This window comes from Mandrillus leucophaeus, unplaced genomic scaffold, assembly GCF_000951045.1.
Source record: "Mandrillus leucophaeus isolate KB7577 unplaced genomic scaffold, Mleu.le_1.0 Scaffold41, whole genome shotgun sequence".
NCBI classification, from domain to species: Eukaryota; Metazoa; Chordata; class Mammalia; order Primates; family Cercopithecidae; genus Mandrillus; species Mandrillus leucophaeus.
In genome coordinates, this window is record NW_012104365.1 from 4,640,512 (window position 1) to 4,660,506 (window position 19,995).

The 19,995-nt window shown below is 52.2% G+C and overlaps 1 protein-coding gene across 1 annotated transcript in view; it reads left to right on the plus strand.

The window, feature by feature from the left end:
• The window catches only part of NTSR1 (neurotensin receptor 1 (high affinity)), a gene marked incomplete at its 5' end in the record, with an annotated part of 61,186 nt that continues 41,191 nt past the window's right edge, over positions 1–19,995 (plus strand). The window contains one exon of the mRNA XM_011992427.1: positions 1–642. Within this exon, the coding sequence (XP_011847817.1) occupies positions 1–642 (642 nt within the window). The remainder of the gene's footprint in view (positions 643–19,995) is intronic.

Consider the following 19,995-nt stretch of genomic DNA (forward strand, 5'->3'; position numbering starts at 1 on the left):
GGACTGGAGGCGGGGCTGCTAGCCCCGGGCTTCAGCAACGCTTCGGGCAACGCGTCGGAGCGCGTCCTGGCGGCACCCAGCAGCGAGCTGGACGTGAACACCGACATCTACTCCAAGGTGCTGGTGACCGCCGTGTACCTGGCGCTCTTCGTGGTGGGCACCGTGGGCAACACGGTGACGGCGTTCACGCTGGCGCGGAAGAAGTCGCTGCAGAGTCTGCAGAGCACGGTGCATTACCACCTGGGCAGCCTGGCGCTGTCCGACCTGCTCACCCTGCTGCTGGCCATGCCGGTGGAGCTGTACAACTTCATCTGGGTGCACCACCCCTGGGCCTTCGGCGACGCCGGCTGCCGCGGCTACTACTTCCTGCGCGACGCCTGCACCTACGCCACGGCCCTCAACGTGGCCAGCCTGAGTGTGGAGCGCTACCTGGCCATCTGCCACCCTTTCAAGGCCAAGACCCTCATGTCCCGAAGCCGCACCAAGAAGTTCATCAGCGCCATCTGGCTCGCCTCGGCCCTGCTGGCGGTGCCCATGCTGTTCACCATGGGCGAGCAGAACCGCAGCGCCGACGGCCAGCACGCCGGCGGCCTGGTGTGCACCCCCACCATCCACACTGCCACTGTCAAAGTCGTCATACAGGTAAGCCTCAGTAAGCAGCCCCGGGGCTCCCCTCTCCTTCACCCCAAAAGCAACGCCAGTGGTGTGCCTTCTGGGTAGGGAGTGGGAGAGATGTCACAGAGACAGTCTACTCCTGTGAGGCTGCGAAGGCGGTTGGGGCAGCTTGGGTGCAGCTCCGGAGTTGCCAGGCTCAGCCCCTATCTTCTCCCCTCCTGTGGAGGGGATGGAGCCCCTGCCTGTGACCTCCCTGGGGTTGGTGGCTGGGCCTCCGACGTCTGTGAATTCCTTAAGTTCTAATGGAAACATGTGCGCTGGCACCTGCGTCTCCAAAGGAAGAAGTCCCTTTCATCAGCTTCTCCAAAGGCTTTGTGCCCCCAACAGGTGACGTTCCTCTCCTCTGCAGAGAAGCCCCCAGACTGACTGCCAGTGCCTCCCAACTGCCTGCCCTGACCCAAACTGGGGAGTCAGAGCAGAACCTGATGCCATCTTGGGCCGGTTCCTAGTTTAGCCTCAGCTTTCCCATCTGTATGATGGGGTAGTCTTAGCACTGACCTCAGAAGGTAGAGCATTTGAGAGAGAACGCGTGGGAAGTGTTTGCATGGCCCCCGACACGTGGAAGCGCTCACAGGTACTGTTACTGCTGGATGGTGGGGACGATGTTTCTGCTGGGACGGTTGTGAGGCTCTGCGTGTGGTGGTGGTGTTGTGGTGAGGTGCGTAACACTGGAGCCGAGTGACCAAGGGCCCCCCAAGGGTCTGAGCAAAGCGCCGTAGGAATGCAGGTGGGAAGCCCCCTTGGGAATCAGTTTGGCTGAGGTTCGTGGCTGGAGGGGAGGACTGATCAAACCAAAGTCCCGAGCCGGAGGTTGGTGTCCAGGGAGGAAGTCAGGGCTGGTCGGGCACTTTGGATGGCACCTTGGACACGAGCAGCCTTCGAGGTGTGGGGTTTCTTCCATTTCTGGTGGGCTAAGGAAGCCAGAGGGTGAAGGATCCAGGCAGAGTCGCCCACCTCTGCCCAGCTAGAGGGGTTGGGGTGGCTGGCTGTCCCCCTGGCTCCCGACACACCAGCATCGGCAGCCTCCCAGCTAAGCTTCTGTAGTTGCCTGGGCAGCCCTCATATGCCAGTGTGCCCGGTGGGGGTGGGAGCAGCAGTGCCGGGCAGGGCGTCACCGGGGCCCTAACTGACCCTCCACTGGCCACCACCCAGGTGGACTGGGGGGTGGGGGGTAGAACTGAGCTCCCAGTCTCCCCGGCTGCACGTAGAACTGGTGGCCACAGGTGTCTCCTCTGGGGGAGGCCCCTCCCACAGACATTGGTAGCAGGCAGTGAGTCAGGGCTGCTTTGCCTCTGCCGCAAGAGTCCCTGCCCTCCCCAGAGGCAGAAGTAGGCACGGCCCGTGGGGTAAATCCAGTGATAAGTGACCTCTCGCTCCCTTTGAGGCTTCATCTGCTCTCCCCAAGCTCCTGCCTTTGATCGGCATTGGCCAGGGGGAACCTATCCCCAGTCGGCGTGGAGGGGCCCCAGGGGCGACAGGCACCCAATCCTTCGGAAGGTGAGCAGTGGAGGGGTCAGTGCTGTCACTGCCCACCCAGGAGGTGTCCTGTTCAGACCCCTGATCCTCCCGCTCCCCTGGCAAAAGGCCAGGAGCTCACCAGCCTCCGCAATCCTCGAAAACAAACAGCTGAAAAGCACAGGGGCGTGACGACAGCTCGGCTCCACCCCAAAGAAAGTGTCCTCCCTGGCGTGCGTGGGTTCTCTGCTGGGTACTCGGGATTGGGCACCTGTGGGACATCACTTTGCCTCCCAAAGCACCACCTGTCCAGCCTTGTTGCTCCGAGGCTGCGAGGCAGATTTGGCCAAGTCATGCTGCGGCCAGCCACAGGCACTCGTCCACTCACAGAGGCCTGTGACACTTCAACCCTGGGACAGCGGCCCCATGCCCTGCAGACGCCATGCTGGCCGAGCGTTGCTGAATGCCCCTGGCATCCTCCACACCCTTGGAGAACATAGTTTCCACTTTTCTTTAAAGGGCTCAGCTGCGTGCCTGGGAGCGGCTGATTACAAGGGTGCTCCTCCATCCGATGCTGGCGGCCTGGGGCTTTCCAGGGCCCTAATGCCGGCTGCTCCGTGTGCTCGAAAAGAACATTCCTTGTAGGAGAGGCCTTGGCTTCCCCCGACCCCTGCTCTGCCATTTGCCATTTTACTAGAGGTTTCCCCAGAATTAGGGGGTTTATGGTCTCCCCGTGGGCTTCTGGGCCACTGGCAGATCTGGGTGAACATTCAGTTTTCAAACGATGATGTCTGACTGAGGAGGGGCTGGATACCCTCAGCTAAGTGTCTGCCTCTCAGTGACCACGTTTGGAAGTGTTGGGGCAGTAGCTAATCAAATGGCCCCTCTTTCCAAAACAGGGGTCCTTTCCTGCCCCAGGGGCCCCTACAAAATTTTGGCTTGGGCACTTGCAAACAGTAATTGTGTTTAGAAATGAGGTGGTTTGGTGATAACACTTTGGAGCAACTTACGGTAATCCTCCCTGAAGCCAGCTGGGCATTTTCCTAGTGTGTAGTTGGGGCTGGGAGTCGACGGTGGAGTGGGCAGGGCTCTCAGGCCAGCAGACAGGACCTGGTGCCCAGGACCCTCCCAAAGGCCCCAGACCTGGCCCCAGTGCCAGCAGTGTGACTGGGAGGAGGTGCTGGGGGCTCAGGGACCTACGGGTGCTCCTGGGTTCCCCTGGACTGTCCTACCCCTCCTCTAGCCCACCCACACAGGTGGCCCCACACAGGCAGATGGCCCTTGCTTCTTGGATGGTCCCCCATGGCACAGGTCCAACCTCCAGGTTTGACCTCGGCTGTGACAAGGTCCCGGTGGCACAGGCTCTGTGTGGCAGGGCTCAGGGCTGATGGCCCAGATGGTGGGTCATCAGAGTCCCATGCTTCTCCATCCGCGGTGTGTATACTGAACGTATGCACACGTGTGTGTCCAGGGACCCACGGTGGCAGAGGCCTGGGACCTCAGGTATCCGATTCAAATCAGATGAGGGATGAGGTGGCTGCAGCCTTTGAAAGTTTTAGAGACCCGCCCCGACCATGGCCCCACACGAAAGCAAACCCTCGGCCTCCCAGGCACGAGTCCATTAGATCCTTCTGAGCGGCCGTGAGGACTCCTTTCATCACTGCCATTGTCTGCACCAAGCGAGTCCCGCTCCTGCAGGCTCAGCCTCCCTGCCGCCTCCTTTGTTTTCTCTGCAAGCCTTCTTCATATTGCATACAAACAGCGGTGCTCTTTGCTGGGTTAGATCCCAACTCAGAGGGCACCTGCTCCCTCCCAGGGGCCGACGAGGCCTCGATTCATGCAGGAGGGGCTGGTCTCCTACAACCCCTGCCCCAGAGGCCTCCAGGATCAGACAGAGCGCAGGGCGACTTGGCGAACACCCCGGCTGTTCAGGGCTGGCAGAATTCCAGGAAAGGAGAGGCAGCTGAGACAGGGAAGGAGACGGGTTCCAGTGAAATCCGGCCGTGGATTATTTCAGGGCTCCTGTCCCGTGCCCCAGGCTGTGCCCAGCAGCCTCCACAGGCAGCATCCTCATTCTTAGGAAGGATACAGAGGTGTTTAGAGTGTGGAGTCTGCAACTTATTCTCAAATCATTCAGGAAAAAAGGTGTGGCCAAATGGAAGGAGAGCAAGCAGACAGTGAATCAAGGGAGGAGACCGCTCGCGGGCCACGCGGCACTGGGCTGCTGACCTGCCACGGGCAGCCGAGCGTCCTGGGTATTCTTCCTGCAACTGTTCAGCAGTGGGAACTTTTTCTAGTTAGAAAGTTGCAGAAGGCCGGGCGTGGTGGCTCACACCTGTCATCCCAGCACTTTGGGAGGCTGAGGTGGGTGGATCACCTGAGGTTAGGAGTTCAAGACTAGCCTGGCCAACATGGGGGAACCCGATCTCTGCTAAAAATACAAAAATTAGCCGAGCGTGGTGAAGGATGCCTGTAATCCCAGCTCCTTGGGAGGCTGAGTCGTGAGAATCGCTTGAGCTTCAGAGGCAGAGGTTGCAGTGAGCCAAGATCATACCAGCACACTCCAGCCTGGGTGACAAGAGGGAAAATCCGTCTCAAAAAAAAAGTTACAGAAGAAGTTGTTCTTCAAGGGGTCCTTAGAACAGCCTGCCCCACTCTGACCTCCCCTGGGGGCGGGCAGGGGACCCACACCATGCAGCTCTGGGCGGCTCTGGCTCCGGCTGTGGCGGCCACAGTGTCCTCACCTGCAGCTCAGGGCTTCGAGCGCTGTTGGTGTGAGGCCAAGAGTCACACACTTCCTCCAGTCTGAAAAGCCCATGACCCTTTAGAGGAAAGGAGTGGAGCATTTTTCCTGCCTTTTCTATTCAAACGGTACTTTAGAATAACCCAAGAGTAGGTAAAGGGCAGCGTCTCAGCGCAGAAATGTTCACCAATAAGTGAAGAAGGAGCAGGAGTGTCAGAATTCCACTCATCAGGTGCAGTCCTGATCAAGCAATGGATGCAGGCATGGATTCTTGGTAGCTGCCGGTGTCACGAAGGGGAGAGAGTTAGGTGTGAGGTGAGCCCTGGTGTGCACACAGCCCCATGGCATCCTTGGAGCAAAGCCACTGAATCTGAATCTGATGGAGCCCCTGATGCCACTGCCAACACACAGGACACACCAGGGACAGAGGAACAGGGACAAATGCACCATTAGGATGCAGCCAGCAAAACCCAGACCACAAGAAACACCTCCAGACAAACAACTCAGTCTGTCCTACAAATAAACAGTGAGGGAATCGGAGACGGTGGCCTGGATTCTTAGCAAAGACTCGGACAAGTCAACCTGTTGCAGAATGCCGGCACCAAAGCCGATCATTCCTCATGCCAAGAAACAGCGAGAAAAGCCTGGGTAGTTGAATAGCTACAAATTCTTGTCCAGAGCTGTTATGGGTATGGTTTTCAAAATGGTCCTGATCTCTTAGAGGTACATATGGAAGTGTTTACAGACAAAATGATACAATGTCTCAGATTTACTGAAGCATGGTCTGGAGGAAGGGGCTGTAGGATGGCAACAGAGGAGACAAGATTGGTCTTAAGTCTATAATCGTGGGAAGGGGGTGTCGATGACATTTTTGGTGTGTGTTTGAAAAATTTAGTAATTACAAGTTTTCAAAAGGTTAAAGTGCTATATGTTGGAAATAAAGAATTTGGCGAGAGAAATCAGACGTTCAGACGGTGACTCTGAGGCCGTGGGGGCTGAGAGGGCAGGACAGGACAGGGAGGCGACCTTGGCCTTGTTCCAGGCACTAGATCTGCCTGTTGGAGCCAGGTGGGAGACGGCAGGGAGAGGACCTGCAGACATGCAAGTTCACGTCTGTACCTTGTAACCCCATTTCCCGGATTAAGCAGAGGGCAGAGCCACCTGTGCACATCACGTGGCTGGAGAGACAGGGCCTGGAGGTGCTCTCAGCAGGGGAAACCTAGTCTGACCCTGCGGTGCTCCCCATGGGGACAACGGTCAGGCTTTTGAGTGAGACGGGCAAGGGTGGGAGCATGAGGGGCCCAGAGCTGGCCATGGCTGGCTCTGACTGGGCTTGGAGTCCTCAAGAGTGACTTGGCCCAGAGCGGTTCAGGCTCACCTGTTCACGGCTCTGCACTGGGACCCGGGGTCAGCTCTCCCAGGCTGTCCTACACTCGGACTGACAGTATTCTGAGGACATTCAACTCCAAGGATAAGCGGGGTCGTGGGGCTGTGCCTGCAGTTCTGTGGGTGCTGAGGGCAGCAAGGGAGTACGGCCACCTTGTGCTTGCCAAGAACCACTGCAAGCCACCCCACAGGCGAGGCAGGGCCTCGGGCAGCAGCCCAGGGATCTCCAGATCTGTTCTCACGGGCACCAGGGCTCCCAGCTGGTAGCATCTGATGATGGGCAGAGAGGGCCCTGGGCTGAGCAGGGTCCAAGAGGGCATCCAGCCTGTGCACAAACCAGAGGCTGCCTTTGTTTTTCTCAATCACAGAAATAAATTCCCAAGTGGTGATCTAGTAGTTTGTATTAAGAGAAGAAAAAAAGCTTTTATTTTTGAATCATGGTGAAACACACATCACTTAAAACATGCTGTTGTGCCCTCTGTGAGGGTGCAGTTGAGTAGCATGAAGCACGTTCACATTGCTATGCAACCGTCACCACCATCCACCTCCAGAACCTTCTCTCTCCCCAGACTGAAACTGTCCCCATTAAACCCTGACCCCCAGCGCCTGGTGACCTCTTTGCTGCTTTCTGGCTCGGTGAGGTGGGTGACTCAGGCTGGCAGAATCTCAGGCCTCCCCGGGTCTTCTTTAAAATGCAGGTTCAAGGAGGCGCGCTTTATGCTGAAAGACACCGGACTCCGAGGCCCCGGTGATTCCAAGCACTTGAGGTTCTGGAAAAGGCTGAGCCATTGGGACAGGAGGAAGGTCAGCGGAGGGGTGGGGTGGCCATGGGGGCGCTGGGAACTCTGGGGTGATGGAAATGTTCTATATCTTGGTTGTGGTTCAAAGCTCGTGGTTTCAGCGCGTGTCAGTCCTGCCCCCGTGAGTCTGTGTTGGTTGCGGTTCAAAGCTCATGGAGCTGTAGGCTGAGGGGTGGATTTCAGCGCGTGTCAGTCCTGCCTCCGTGAGTCTGTGAAAAACAACAGCAGCAGAGAGTGGCCGAGCTGCCGTCTGCTCAAGGCTGTTTCGGGTGGCCAGGTCCTCCCTCCTGCCGGCCTGTGTGCACTCAAGATCCTCCTCCTCTGCACGGCCATGAAGGGCTGTGGGGACACGAGCCCCCCACCCCGCAGCCCCTCACGCCCTGACCAGGCTGCTGCCTGCACAATGCTAGCTCTGCAAGGTGGGCATGGAGGGGAATAGAGATCCTGGTTCTTGGCACTTGGGGGGATGGTGTTCCTGAGGTCACAGCCATGGGGTCTGCCTGCCCCAGAGAACCCCCACTGTTCCCCAGCCACACCCTGGAGTTTGACCTTGTCACCGCCAGTGAAGGTGCAGTCGCCGAGGGGCTGGCCCCATCCACATGGCATCCCAAGGGGAATGCACAACTCCAGAGGGGGACCACCGGGCTCCACAGCGTCAGTGAAGAAACCGAGGCCCAGAGAGGGGCAAGGCACCTGTCCCACCCCTGTGCCCACTGCTCTTCCCAAAAGCATCACCAGTGGGGCACCACCCACTCCAGGAGGCCAAGGAGAGAGCCCTGGGTCTGGAGTGCCACGTGGACCTGGTACAGGTTAGAGAGGGGAGGTGCCCAGCGTGCTGACCCACCCGAAGCCACCCGCACCTGCTTTGGGACTTTACATCCCTGTGCACCTGTGGGGGCTGCGTCCTGCATACCCACGCCTGGCTCCTGAAGGCAGGCAGGGGAGCAAGAAGGAGATCAGGGGAATGCTTCCCGAGAATCAGTGGTTTTGGGTTGTGCCCAGTGACTCGGAATGGCTGGCTTGCTAGAACCCAGGTTCAAATCCCAGCTTCATCGCTGGCCAGCAGCATGACTCTGAGCAAGTGGTGTGACCATCTGTGCCTCTGTCTCCCTATCAGCCCACTGGAGGTAGTAGCGACTGCCCTGCAGTCTCATGAGTTAATGACATAAAACGCTAGAGACTGTGCCTAGGGCGGAAGAAGGACTCAATTACCCACGCGTACGATTTGTGTTCTCCCCTGAACAGCAGCAGAAATGCAGCAGCACTTGGGAGGGCCGGGAGCCTCCCCAGGCAGGAGGAATTCTCTTCTGAGCATCTGGGCTAACATCTTTCCTTCCTTCCTTCATTCACTCATCATTCATTCACTGAACACTTACTACAAGCCAGGATGGGTGTATAGCGGCCCAAAAAAATTGGCAAAAACTTCTGGCCCCCTGAACTCATGTCCCACCAGAGAAGATAGAAAATAAGCAAAATAGATAGGCATGATACATGACTGGCAGGGAGTAACAAGAGCTGCAGAGAAAACCACATGGGGGGAGCGCGGGGGTGCAGGCAGGTCAGGAAGGCCTCATGCAGACCCTGCAGGAGCACTCTGGTGGGCGTCGGGGAAGATGCCAGGTAGGGGAACAGCAGGTGCAAAGACCCCGGGGCAGGCACGTGCTGGGTGTCGGAGGAACAGCGCTCACCTGGCTGCAGTGGCCAGAGCAGAGTGAGCAGAGGGCCGTCTAAGAAGCCACCGGCAGATCCCGCCGGGCCTCATAGACCTCGCTGCAGCTTTTATTCTAGAAGAAGTGAGTGGGCGTGGGAGATTCTGGGCAGAGCCGCCACGCAACTTACATGTTAAAGGGACAGCTCTGAGTGCTTTGTTGAGAATGCATTTAGGGGTCAGGAGAGTGTTTGGGAAGCTGCTGCCGGATGTCTTGGGAGTGACCAAGGTGACCTAGGCCAGGGTGGGGGTGGAGAAGGTGGTGGAGAGGGGTAGGATACCAGATACGTGCTTTTCTTTGTTCCTACTTCATTTTTCGACTGACATGCAGTAAGATTCCCTTCTGTGCTTGTTCGCACCTATGAGCTTCGATAAACGCAGCCCTGTATCCCCACTTCAGAAGACAGACCAGCCCCAGCCCCCAAACCCTGTGGCCCACCCACCCCGACGCCAGCCCCTCCACCCACTGGTCTGCTCTCCTTCCCCACAGCTTTGCCTTTTCTGGGATGTCGCGTGAGTGGAGCCAGCTGGGCCGTGGCCTCTCGAGCAGGCCTTCTTCCTTTACTCCATCCTCTGAGCTGTTGCCTGCATCCACTGGGCGTTCCTTTTTACTGTGGAGTCAGATCCATTGTGTGGATAGACCACGTTTGGTTGATGCATTTGCCACCGAAAGATTTTTGGGTTGTTTCTAGGCTTGGGCGATTATGAATAAAGTAGCGACAAATATTGACATATGATGAATTTTGTGTGAATATACATTTTCATTTCTCATGAGTAAATACATTGGTTTCAGATTGCTGGGTCATACAGAAAGTGTATGTTTGCCAGCATTTCCAAAGCGATGCACTGTTTTGAACGTCCCTAACCCTAGCCCTAACCCACAAGAGAGCACCGGTCACTCTGCATCCTGGCCGGCTCTTGGTCTTGCCTCACTGCTCTGGCTATGAATTCCAGTATGATGGTGAATAGGAGTGATGAGAGTAGACATCCTTGCCTTGCTTCCAATCTTTTTTTTTTTTCTTCCAAATTAGGATCTTACTCTGTCACCCAGGCCGGAGTGCGATGGTGCAATCTCAGCTCTCTGCAACCTCCACCTCCCAGGCACAAGCGATTCTCCTGCCTCAGCCTCCTGAGTAGTTGGGATTACAGGCACATGCCACCACACCCGGGTAATTTTTTGTATTTTGTGTGGCGATGGGGTCTCACCATGTTGCCCAGGCTGGTCTCAAACCCCTGGACTCAAGAGATCTTCCTGCCTCAGTCTCCCAAAGCGTTAGGATTACAGATGTGAGCCACCACACCCACCCTGCTCCCAATCTTAGGGGTAAAGTTTTCAGTCTTTCTAATTAAGTGTGAAGTTTTTACTTTTTAGTTTTTTGTCAGTTTTTTTTGTTTTGTTTTCATTTACCCATTCTAATAGGTGTGTATCTTCTTGTGGTTTTAATTTGCATTTCTTTAGTGACTAATGATGTTAAGCATCTTTTCTTGTGTTTAAGTGACATTTACATATCTTCTTTGGTAAAATGTCTGTTCTAATTGTTTGCTATTTAAGAAATTGGGTTGTTTTCATATGGTTCAGTTTTGAGAGTTTTAAAAATACATTCTGCATATGAGACCTTTATCAGATATGTGATTGGCAAATATTTTCTCCCATGTAGCTTTTCTTTGCATTTGCCTAACATTGTATTTCACATGGCAAAGAGGTACAATTTTGATAAAGTCCAACATATCACAAATTTTATGGATCACTCTTTTGGTATGGTGTCTAAGAATTCAACGCCTAGCCCAAGGCCACAAGGATTTTCTTCTGTATTACCTTCTAGAAGTTTTATAGTTTTATATTTATGTTTATCAGCTATTTTGAGTTCATTTTTCTGTAAGGTGTGAGGTATAGGTCCTCTTTTCTATAAGGTGTGAGGTATAGGTCCTCTTTTGCATATGAATATGCAAATGTGCCAGCATCTGATAACACGATGACAGCTTTCTCCATGGAAGCTTCTTTGTGCCTTGGTCAAGATAAGTAAGCTGACCACATCTGTGGAGTCAACATCTACTTTCTCTTTATTATTATTTTTTTTTTTTTTTGAGACTGAGTCTCGCTTTATTGCCCAGGCTGGAGTACAGTGGTATGATCTCACCTCACTGCAACCTCCGCCTCCTGGGTTGAAGCTATTCTCTTGCCTCAGCCTCACGAGTAGCTGGGATTACAGGCAGGTGCTACCACACCCAGCTAATTTTTGTATTTTTAGTAGAGATGGGGTTTCACCATGTTGGCCAGGCTGGTCTCAAACTCCTGACCTCAAGTGATCTGCCCCTCGGCCTCCCAAAGTGCTAGGATGACAGGCATGAGCCACCGTGCCCAGCCTATACCCACTTTTGTCTGTTCTTTTTTTTTTTTTTTTTGAGATGGAGTCTTGTTTTGTTGCCCAGGCTGTGGTGCAGTGGCCGGATCTTGGCTCACTGCAAGCTCCGCCTCCTGGGTTTACACCATTCTCCTGCTTCAGCCTCCTGAGTAGCTGGGACTACAGGCGCCCGCCACATCGCCTGGCTAGTTTTTTGTATTTTTTTAGTAGAGACGGGGTTTCACCATATTAGCCAGGATGGTCTCAATCTCCTGACCTCATGATCCGCCCATCTCGGCCTCCCAAAGTGCTGGGATTACAGGCTTGAGCCACCGCGCCCGGCCTTGTCTGTTCTTTTAATCTGTATATCCCTAGCATCTCGATCCCACACTCTTTTGATTACCTTAGCTTTACACTAAGTCTTTCAGGTAGCGTGAGTCTTCCAACTTTGTTCTTTTTCAGAATTGTTTTGGTTATTCCAGTTCCTTCACTTTCTATGGAAATTTTAGAATCAGCTTGTTAATAGCTACGAGAAAAGTCTGCTGGAATTTTGTTAATGTGTAGTGGAGATTTGGCATCCTAACCTTGAGACTTTCAATCCATGAATACAGCACATTTCTCCATTCATTCAGGTCTTCTTTGATTTATTTCATCAGTAGTAGTTTCCAGCAAGTAGATCCTACTCATTGCTTTTAGATTTGTACCTAAATATTCATGGTTTTGGTGCTATTGCACATGGTACCTTTTTTGAAATTTGCTTTTTTCTATTTTTCATGACTAGTACATATAAATATAATTAGTTGTATATATTGACCTTATATTTGCATCCATGATAAACACACTCTTTAATTCTAACAGTTTTTTTGTAGGATCCTTGGGATTTTCCATGTAGGCAGTCATGCTGTCTGTGAATAAAGAAAATTTTATTTTATTCTTTCTAATCTGTGTATGTTTATTTCCTTTTGTTGCCTTATTACTCTGGCTATCCAGTATGATGGTGAATAGGAGTGGTGAAAATTGACCTCTTGCCTTGTTCCTGATCTTAGGCAGAAAGTTTGTAGTCTTTTTAATCGAGTATGAAGTTTTTCGTTTATTTAAGCTTTTGGGAGAGCTCTTTATAAAGTTAGGAAAGTTTCCTTGTATTCCTAGTGTGCTGAGAGATTTTTTTCTTAATCGTGAATGATTAAGTTTTGTGCAATGATTTTTCTGTCTCATCATGTGGTAAGATCCTGTGGATTTTCTCCATTAGTCAGTGAATGTGGCGAATTATATTGATTACTTTCCAGTTGTGATCAAATGTACATCACATAAAATTTACCACTTTAGTCAATTTAAGTGCACAGTTCTGTGGCACTAAGTACATTGTCACGTGTCCATCCCCACCCTCCCTCTCAGTACATTGTCTTGCGACCTTCTCCACCCTCCCTCTCCAGAGCGCTTTTCATCTTTCCAAACTGAAGCTCTGCACCTGTTAAACACTAACTCCCCATTTCCTCCTCCCCCAGCCCCTGGCAACCACCATTCTACTTTTTTGTCTCTATGAATTTGACCACTCCAGGTGCCTAATATAAGTGGAAAACCTTGGTTAATTTTTGAATGATGAACCGGCCTCACATTCCTGGGACAGACCTCATTTGGTCATGTATTAGCTGGTTTTGACTTGCTAGTATTTTGCTGAGGATTTTTGCTTATGAGAGGATCTATGCTTATGAGAAATATTGGTCTGTAACTTTATTTTCCTGGGTTATCTTCATCTGGTTTTCTGGCCTCATAACATGAGCTGGGAAGTTCTTGTTCCTTTTATGTTTTCTGTCAGAGGCTGTGTAGAATTGGCATGATTTCCTCTTTAAAGCTTTGGTAGATTCTCCAGCAAAACCATCTGGGCCTGGAGTTTTGTAGGAAGGTTTTTATAAATTCAATTCTTTTCAAAGAGACCGGGTGTAGTGGTTCATGCCTGTAATCCCAGCACTGTGGGAGGCCAAGGAGGGTGGATCACCTGAGGTCAGGAGTTTGAGACCAGCCTGACCAACAGGGTGAAATCCCATCTCTACTAAAAATACAAAACTTAGCCAGGTGTGGTGGTGGGCGCCTGTAGTCCTGGCAACTCAGGAGGCTAAGGCAGGAGAATCACTTTAACTCGGAAGGCAGAGGTTGCAGTGAGCCGAGATCACACCAGTGCACACCAGCCTGGGTGACAGAGCGAGACTCTATCTCAAAAAACAAATTATTTTAAAAGATAAAGGAATATTCAGGTTATATATTTCTTGATGAGTAAGTGTTAATAATTTGTATCTTTTGAGGAATTGGTTCATATAATCTATTTTGTCAAATTTTAGAGCATAGATTTATTTGTGGTATTCTTTCATCATCCTTTTAATGTCTGTGGGGTCTGTAATATTGGTAATCTGTGACTTCTGTCTTTTCTCCTTGGTCAATATGGCTAGGATTTTATTAACATTATTGTTCTTTTCTAATAATGAGCTTTTGGTTTTGTTTATTTTTTTTTCTATTGTCTTTTAGCTTTCAATTTTATTTATTTATATTTCATTTCCTTTTTCTGCTTGCTTTGGATTTAATTTGCTCTTCTTTTCCTAGATTTCCTAAGGTGGGAGCTTAGATTATTGATTTAAGATCTTTATTCTTTTCTAACACAAACATGAAATGCTATAAATGTCCTCCTAGTTAGTGCTTTCGTGGTATCTCAGAATTTTTGAACATTGTTTTCTAATTTAGATCAAAATATTTTTATATCTCTTGAGACTTCCTCTTTAACCTTTGAGTTACTTAGAAGAGTGTTGTTTAGTTTCCAAATGTTTGGGATTTTCCAGATATTATTTTGTTATCCATTTCTAATCTAACCCTATTATGTTTAGAGAACAAACTTTCATGACTTAAATTCTTAAATTTGTGAATGCTTGTTTCATGGTTTAGGATAGTGGTCTATGCTGGTGAATGTCACATGCACACTTGAGCAGAATGTGTTGTGCTACTATTGCTGGGTATATTATTCCATGAAGGTCAATTTATTTGATAGTGTCATAGTATTTAATTCTAGAATTTTTATTGGTTCTTTTAATATAGTTTCTTTTTCTCTTTTAAGAACTTTCATTTTTCCATTTATTTCAAGAGAGTTACTTTTACTTCAAGGAGCATGGTTATAATGCCTGCTTTAAAGTCTTTGTCTGGTAAATCCATCCTCTGGGTCATCTTGAGGGCGGCATTTATTGATTATCTTTTCCTTGAGAGTTAGTCCCATTTCCATGGTTCTTTTTCTGTTAAGTAATTTTGAATTAATTCCCGAACATTTTGAATTTTGTTGTGGTTATTTGGGTTATGTTAAAATCCCCTGGAGAGGCAGTCATCTTGGTCAGAGCTGCCGCTTTTGTCTCACCATCTGTCCGTAGTGGTTCTGATGTCAGGCCTGTTTTTGGGTCTTTTGCTGTTCAACCATTCCACATGCAAGCGCCATTCAGGGGCAAGCTTAGATCTTGGAGATGGTTTACATCATAGCGGTTTTCAAGCCCTTGACTATAATTGTTTAGCTATGTTCCTTATATAGTAACTGCAGGACTTGTATTGACTCATACACAGAACTGGGGGATCCCCTTGTTCAGCTCTCGCCTCTCTGAGATTTCCTCTCACACTCTCTAGTTTCCAGGGATCCTTTACTTAGTCCTCCAGCCAGGAAGCCAGAGTATTCCATGTTATGTCCTCTGCTGACTTCTTTAGATCCACCTCTCTGTATTTGCTCTTGGAATGGTTGCTCCGGAATATCAGTGTGCCTCTGAGTGGACTCTGAGTGGTCAGAGTCTGATCAGATTCATATTATGATTTATACCTGACACTTCTTGCTTCTCACTTCCACCTTGAGGTCTGTTTCAATGGACTCATTTTCTTCTTGTCAGTGGGTCACATTTTCCTTTCTTTGCATATCTAGTCATTTTAAATCTGTACTAGACCTTGTAGATGACACATTAAAGAGACTGGATTGTGCTATGTTCCTTTGGAGAGTGTTGATGCTTATTTTAGCAGGCAGTTCAGTGGCAGACTCATCATCTTGAACTTGTATTGGCTTGGTTTCATGCTTTGTTGAGTAAACAACTACGGAAAGTACAAGGCATTTTCCAATTCCTTCTCACTTGGAAGAACTTAGCGTGTACCTTCAGCCTCCTCTGTGGATTCTGTCTTGGCTGGGGTGGCTTTGGAGGCCTCGCTCTAGGGCTTCTCCATCCTCCTGTGCCATGGGCTTCCTGGCATCTCTGTTGGCTGCTCCATGTGTTAATGAGACTTCTTCCCTCTAGCTCTGCCAGGATACCAGCCGCCCTCCAATAAGCCTTTCATGGCCTTGTTCTGTACACACTGGGCCAGCACAGATCCCATAGGAAAGCCAGCGGAGGCTTCTGAGGCTTGTCACCATGCAGTCCCCCTCTCTAGCACCTGGCTCTGCAGATGCAGCCACGGCCGCAGCCCCTGTCTCTGATCTCTGCCTTCTTGGCTCAGATAATAATGTTCTGCCTGGACCTCAGCTCTTATGTCTCCATCAGGAAACTGTCCCCAAACAGAGGCGTGGTGATGACGGGCTCACCTTGCAAGTATCCCTGCCCTCAGGGGCCACAGTCCTGAGGTTTGTCCAGGGTCTAAAAACAATTGCCTGATATATCGTGTACAATTTTATGGCTGTTTATGGCAGGAGAGTTAGTCCAGTACCCCTGGTGAAAGTCATCCGTAGATTTTAAACACTGCCTACTTTCAAGAAGATCTGGGGCAGCTTATGATAAAAGGCTCGGGCTCAAAGGAATTATTAAAACAATGTTGTAAAAGAACACAGAACAAAGAAATAGAGTTATCCAAGAAACATGAGGCTGAGGACAGCCACTGTGTTTGAGTAAATCTTACACTGAAGCTTGTGAAAAAGAGCAACATTGTTTGGACGTAAACATTTTTAGCCTGTCTGTGAAAAGGTGAACTTACTGTAAACTTCAGTAACTCTCCTTTGACATATATAAAGGCTAAGAGAATTCTTTCAAGAGCCTTGTTTTCTTATAACTCAAAAATGGTTCCTCTCCTTAAAAACTCCCACTTCCAGGCTCTCGGCATTCAGCGAGTACAGGAGCCGTTTGGGAATCATTCCTGCTTGGGAATCACTAAACTGTGACTGCCCACAACAGCCGTGGGATGTGCCGTCTGGGGTGTCGCTTCCCGTTGTTTGGCAGAATCATGAAGCCCCCGGCTCCTGTGAGTCAGGGAGGGACCGCAAGTGTGTCTGGGCCGTGTCACTCTGGAGCTGTGCGCGGAGCCGTCCGGGATCTGCTGGTCGGGAGCCAGGGCAAGGAACGCTCATTTGTCCACCTGTCGGCTTCAGGCTGCGTGCCCAGCAGGATGTGCACAGTAGGAAGCGGCTGTCGGGGGTCACTATTTATTGCCTGGAGCTGAGGGATAAGCCGTTCCATCTGGGCTGACCCCATGGTAGAGGACCAGATCCAGGATCCCCAGACCAGGGTTCGCCAGCAGTTCCCATCACTGCCGCCCTGCCCTGCACCCTTAAAGCACAAAAGCTGGCAGCGGAGACAGAGGTCTTTCCAGCCAGGGGCCTCCCCAGACACAGCAGCCTGAAGCTCTCCTCTCTGGACTGTCCTCAGTACAGGGAGCCCCCAAGCACAGGGCTTTGTTTCCCCTGCGCCTGTGATGGGCTGAGGGAGTCAGGGCTGAGCCAGCGGAACACTGGGGTTGCTTTGAAGCTGGCTTCAGGTGAACACGCTTGCCCCCTGGGTGGTCTCCAGGTGGTCTTCCCATGGCAGCAGGTCAGGTGGAGGCAGCAGCCTCTGGGGCAGGAGGCAGAGATGAGAGGGGCCATGGGCAAGGGGTCTGGCAGCTCTGTGTCTGCCCAGTGGCTTCAGCCAACTTGTAGGAGGCAGTGGGGAGTGGCAGCCCAAAAGGCCCCACTGTCCCCACAGGCCTGGCACAGGGTTGAGGGTCCAAGATTCTGCCCCGCTCAGAAGTTTGCTTTGCCGAAGTGGCCCAAACTCTCAGGGGACCCGAGCCATGGCCTCCCAAGTCCTGGGAGGAGCTAAGAGGACCCTTGCTGCACCCAGACCCCAGCTCAGAGGGCAGCAGCTCTCAGTGGAGCCCCGGGACCGTGGGCCCAGAAGGCTAGGGACAAACACTCACAGGCTAGTGCAGTGACCTGGAAACGTGCCTGGAACAGTGAGGGTCCCCGAGGCCCCTACCCTGGTGAACTTGCCACAGACTAGAAGCAGGTAATTGCAGGGCACTCAGACAAGGTTAACACCCATTAAACTTCCTGCAGTGGATTTTCCTGACAGCTTCTTCAAAAGGAGCCCATCTAATGTATTAAAAATACCTGCATTTGTGTCCAATCAGCACAGAGATGCTCAGAAAGCCTCCAGTTAAAACCACCGGGGTGGAGATCTGTGTTTTGACAGCTCCAACCCCAAACACCTTTTGTGCTTCTGCCTGTCATGAGGAACCACAGAAACCTCAAGGGTCTCCTGGGCAGGCACTGGTCTCTTGGGGCTGCAGACTGAGGAGCTCAAAACACAGAAATGTGTCTTCCATGGCTCTGGAGGCCGGAAATCAGGGTCCCAGGCCCACAGTCCCCAGACGCTCTAGGGGAGGACCCCTCCTGCCTCCTCCAGCTCCTGGAGGCTCTTGGCATTCCTTGGCTTGTGGCCGAATCGCTCCTTTCTCTGCCTCTGTCTCCATGTGGCTTCTCCCTGTGTGTCTCTGTGTCATATAAGGATACTGGTCATTAGATTTAGGGCCTGCTCCGATCCAGGATGATCTCATCTCAGTCCTCAGTTACATCTGCACACTCTTTTCCCAAATAAGGTCACACAGGTTCCAATGGACACATCTTTTCAGGGCTGCCAGTTACTCCACAACACCACAATTCAAGGGGAGAGGCAGCGGGCACCAGGCCTCCTCTCCCGGCACGCGAGAGCTCGCCGAGGGCACTGCTTCCCAGGGCACAGGGTGGGACTCCCTGGCTCCTGGTGGAGAGCAAGCACCAGAGCCCCAGATAGGTGCAAGGGGAGAAACAGGAAGGGGCTGGGGAGCTACCCCAGTCCCCAGCCCCAGCTCGGTTGCCTGGAACAGTCCCAAGACCAGCATGATTCTGGCCTCCCAGCGAGGGGGAAGGAAGAGGAGCAGGGGTAGGAGTGACTTTTCACAGCCTCATCCTGAAGGGCCTCCAGCCAGGTCAGGCCGTGGGAGACATGGTGGGAAGTGGGAGGAGGCAGGAGGTGAGTGGGCTCAGGGCATTTGCCGCCTTCTCCCCACTGCACTGTCTCCACACTGTTGGCCTCGTCTCCCCGTGGCTGCCTCTCGGTCCCGTCACTGCCCACTCCTCTTGCTCCCTGGGGGATAAGGTGGAAAGCGGTCCCCTGGATTCAAGCCTTAGAATCCTGCAGCCACCCAACCGGCCGCCCCATCTGTCCACACCTCGTCTGCTGTCCCTGAGCTCAGTGTCTTCCAGTTGCTGGTTGGAGGTGCCAGCTGGTTCCTGCTGGGTCCATCTGACAGTGACACAGGGAGGTTCAGGCGGGCATGGGCACTGCCACCTCAACTCTGAGTGTTACTAGTATCACCCCCCACCTTGAATCCCAGCAAACCAAGAGGAGGGAGGAGGAGGGAGGGAGAGGGAAAAGAAGGGAGGTGGAGGAAGGGGGAGGGAGAAAGAGAAAGGAGAGAGGGGGAGGGAGGGAGAGGGAAAAGAAGGGAGGTGGAGGAAGGGGGAGGGAGAAAGAGAAAGGAGAGAGGGGGAGGGAGGGGAAGGGAGAAGGAGGGAGGGGGAGGGAGGAGGGAGGCTAGCGGTGCCCAGGATCACCCAGCCCAGGAAGAGCATGGAAAGGAGGCCGGCCCTGGCTTGGGGATAGGGGGACTCTGGGTGGCTCTGCCATGCACCCTGAAAATCTCTGTCCACCAACCTCGTGGGCCAAGAGATCTGCTGCCCTGTCCCTGCCCTAGGGCTTCACTAGAATGTCAGGAACAGCGTTTGGGGTAGAACAAAATGGACATGCTCCCCTGCCCTTGGGGTGAGCAGCCCTTCCGAACCGGTCTCAACCCTCTCTGTGGGGCTGCCATTCTCCTGATTCCCTCCCCAAAATTGTCAGCTGGGATCACCTTGTAGAAACCGCAGTTAAAACCCAAGCACAGGACTCCGAGGAGACGGATCTCCCGAGAGGCTCCAGTCTCCAAGAGCCGGCAGATCAGCCTGCATCTGTCAAGGGAACTATCTGTCCATAAATAAAACCTGTTTTCATTTCTCCTGCCCTCAAGAAACTGCTGCTATCGGAGACCAGACCCAGGAGGGTGGGCTGCTTATAAAGGAAACCCAAGAGGCACCAGCTTGGCCTCGCTTGGCACTGCATCCCCACGGCCTGTCTGCCTGTCCCCGGGAGAATCAGCCATCCCGGGCACAGCAGGCTTTAGGACGCTGAGATTGCCTGGGCATGCTGGCCGGTTCCTGTAGCCCCTGCCATGGAGGCTGAGGCAGGAGAATCACTTGAGCCTGGGAGGTCGAGGCTGCAGTGAGCTGTGATGGCAACTACTGCACTCCAGCCTGGGCAGCAGAGCAAGACCCTGTCTCAAAAAAAAAAAAAAAAAAAAAAAAGATGGTGGGAATGGCTTCACAACCATGGAGTGCTTTTCTCATTTTACTAGGTGAGGAGGAACAGGTTCATGCTCCCCGAGGCACAGGCACCTAAGACAAGCCTATGCTGGCCGCGTTCGTGGAGGAGGCTACAGATGGCCAAGATGCTCACAGGCCAGGCAGTTCCTGCCCAGGCTTTGAATGTGGCCCCATCCACACTGGGATGGTTTTGAGAACCAGATGCCGGTACGTGCACCTGTCCCTCTGAGCCCCAT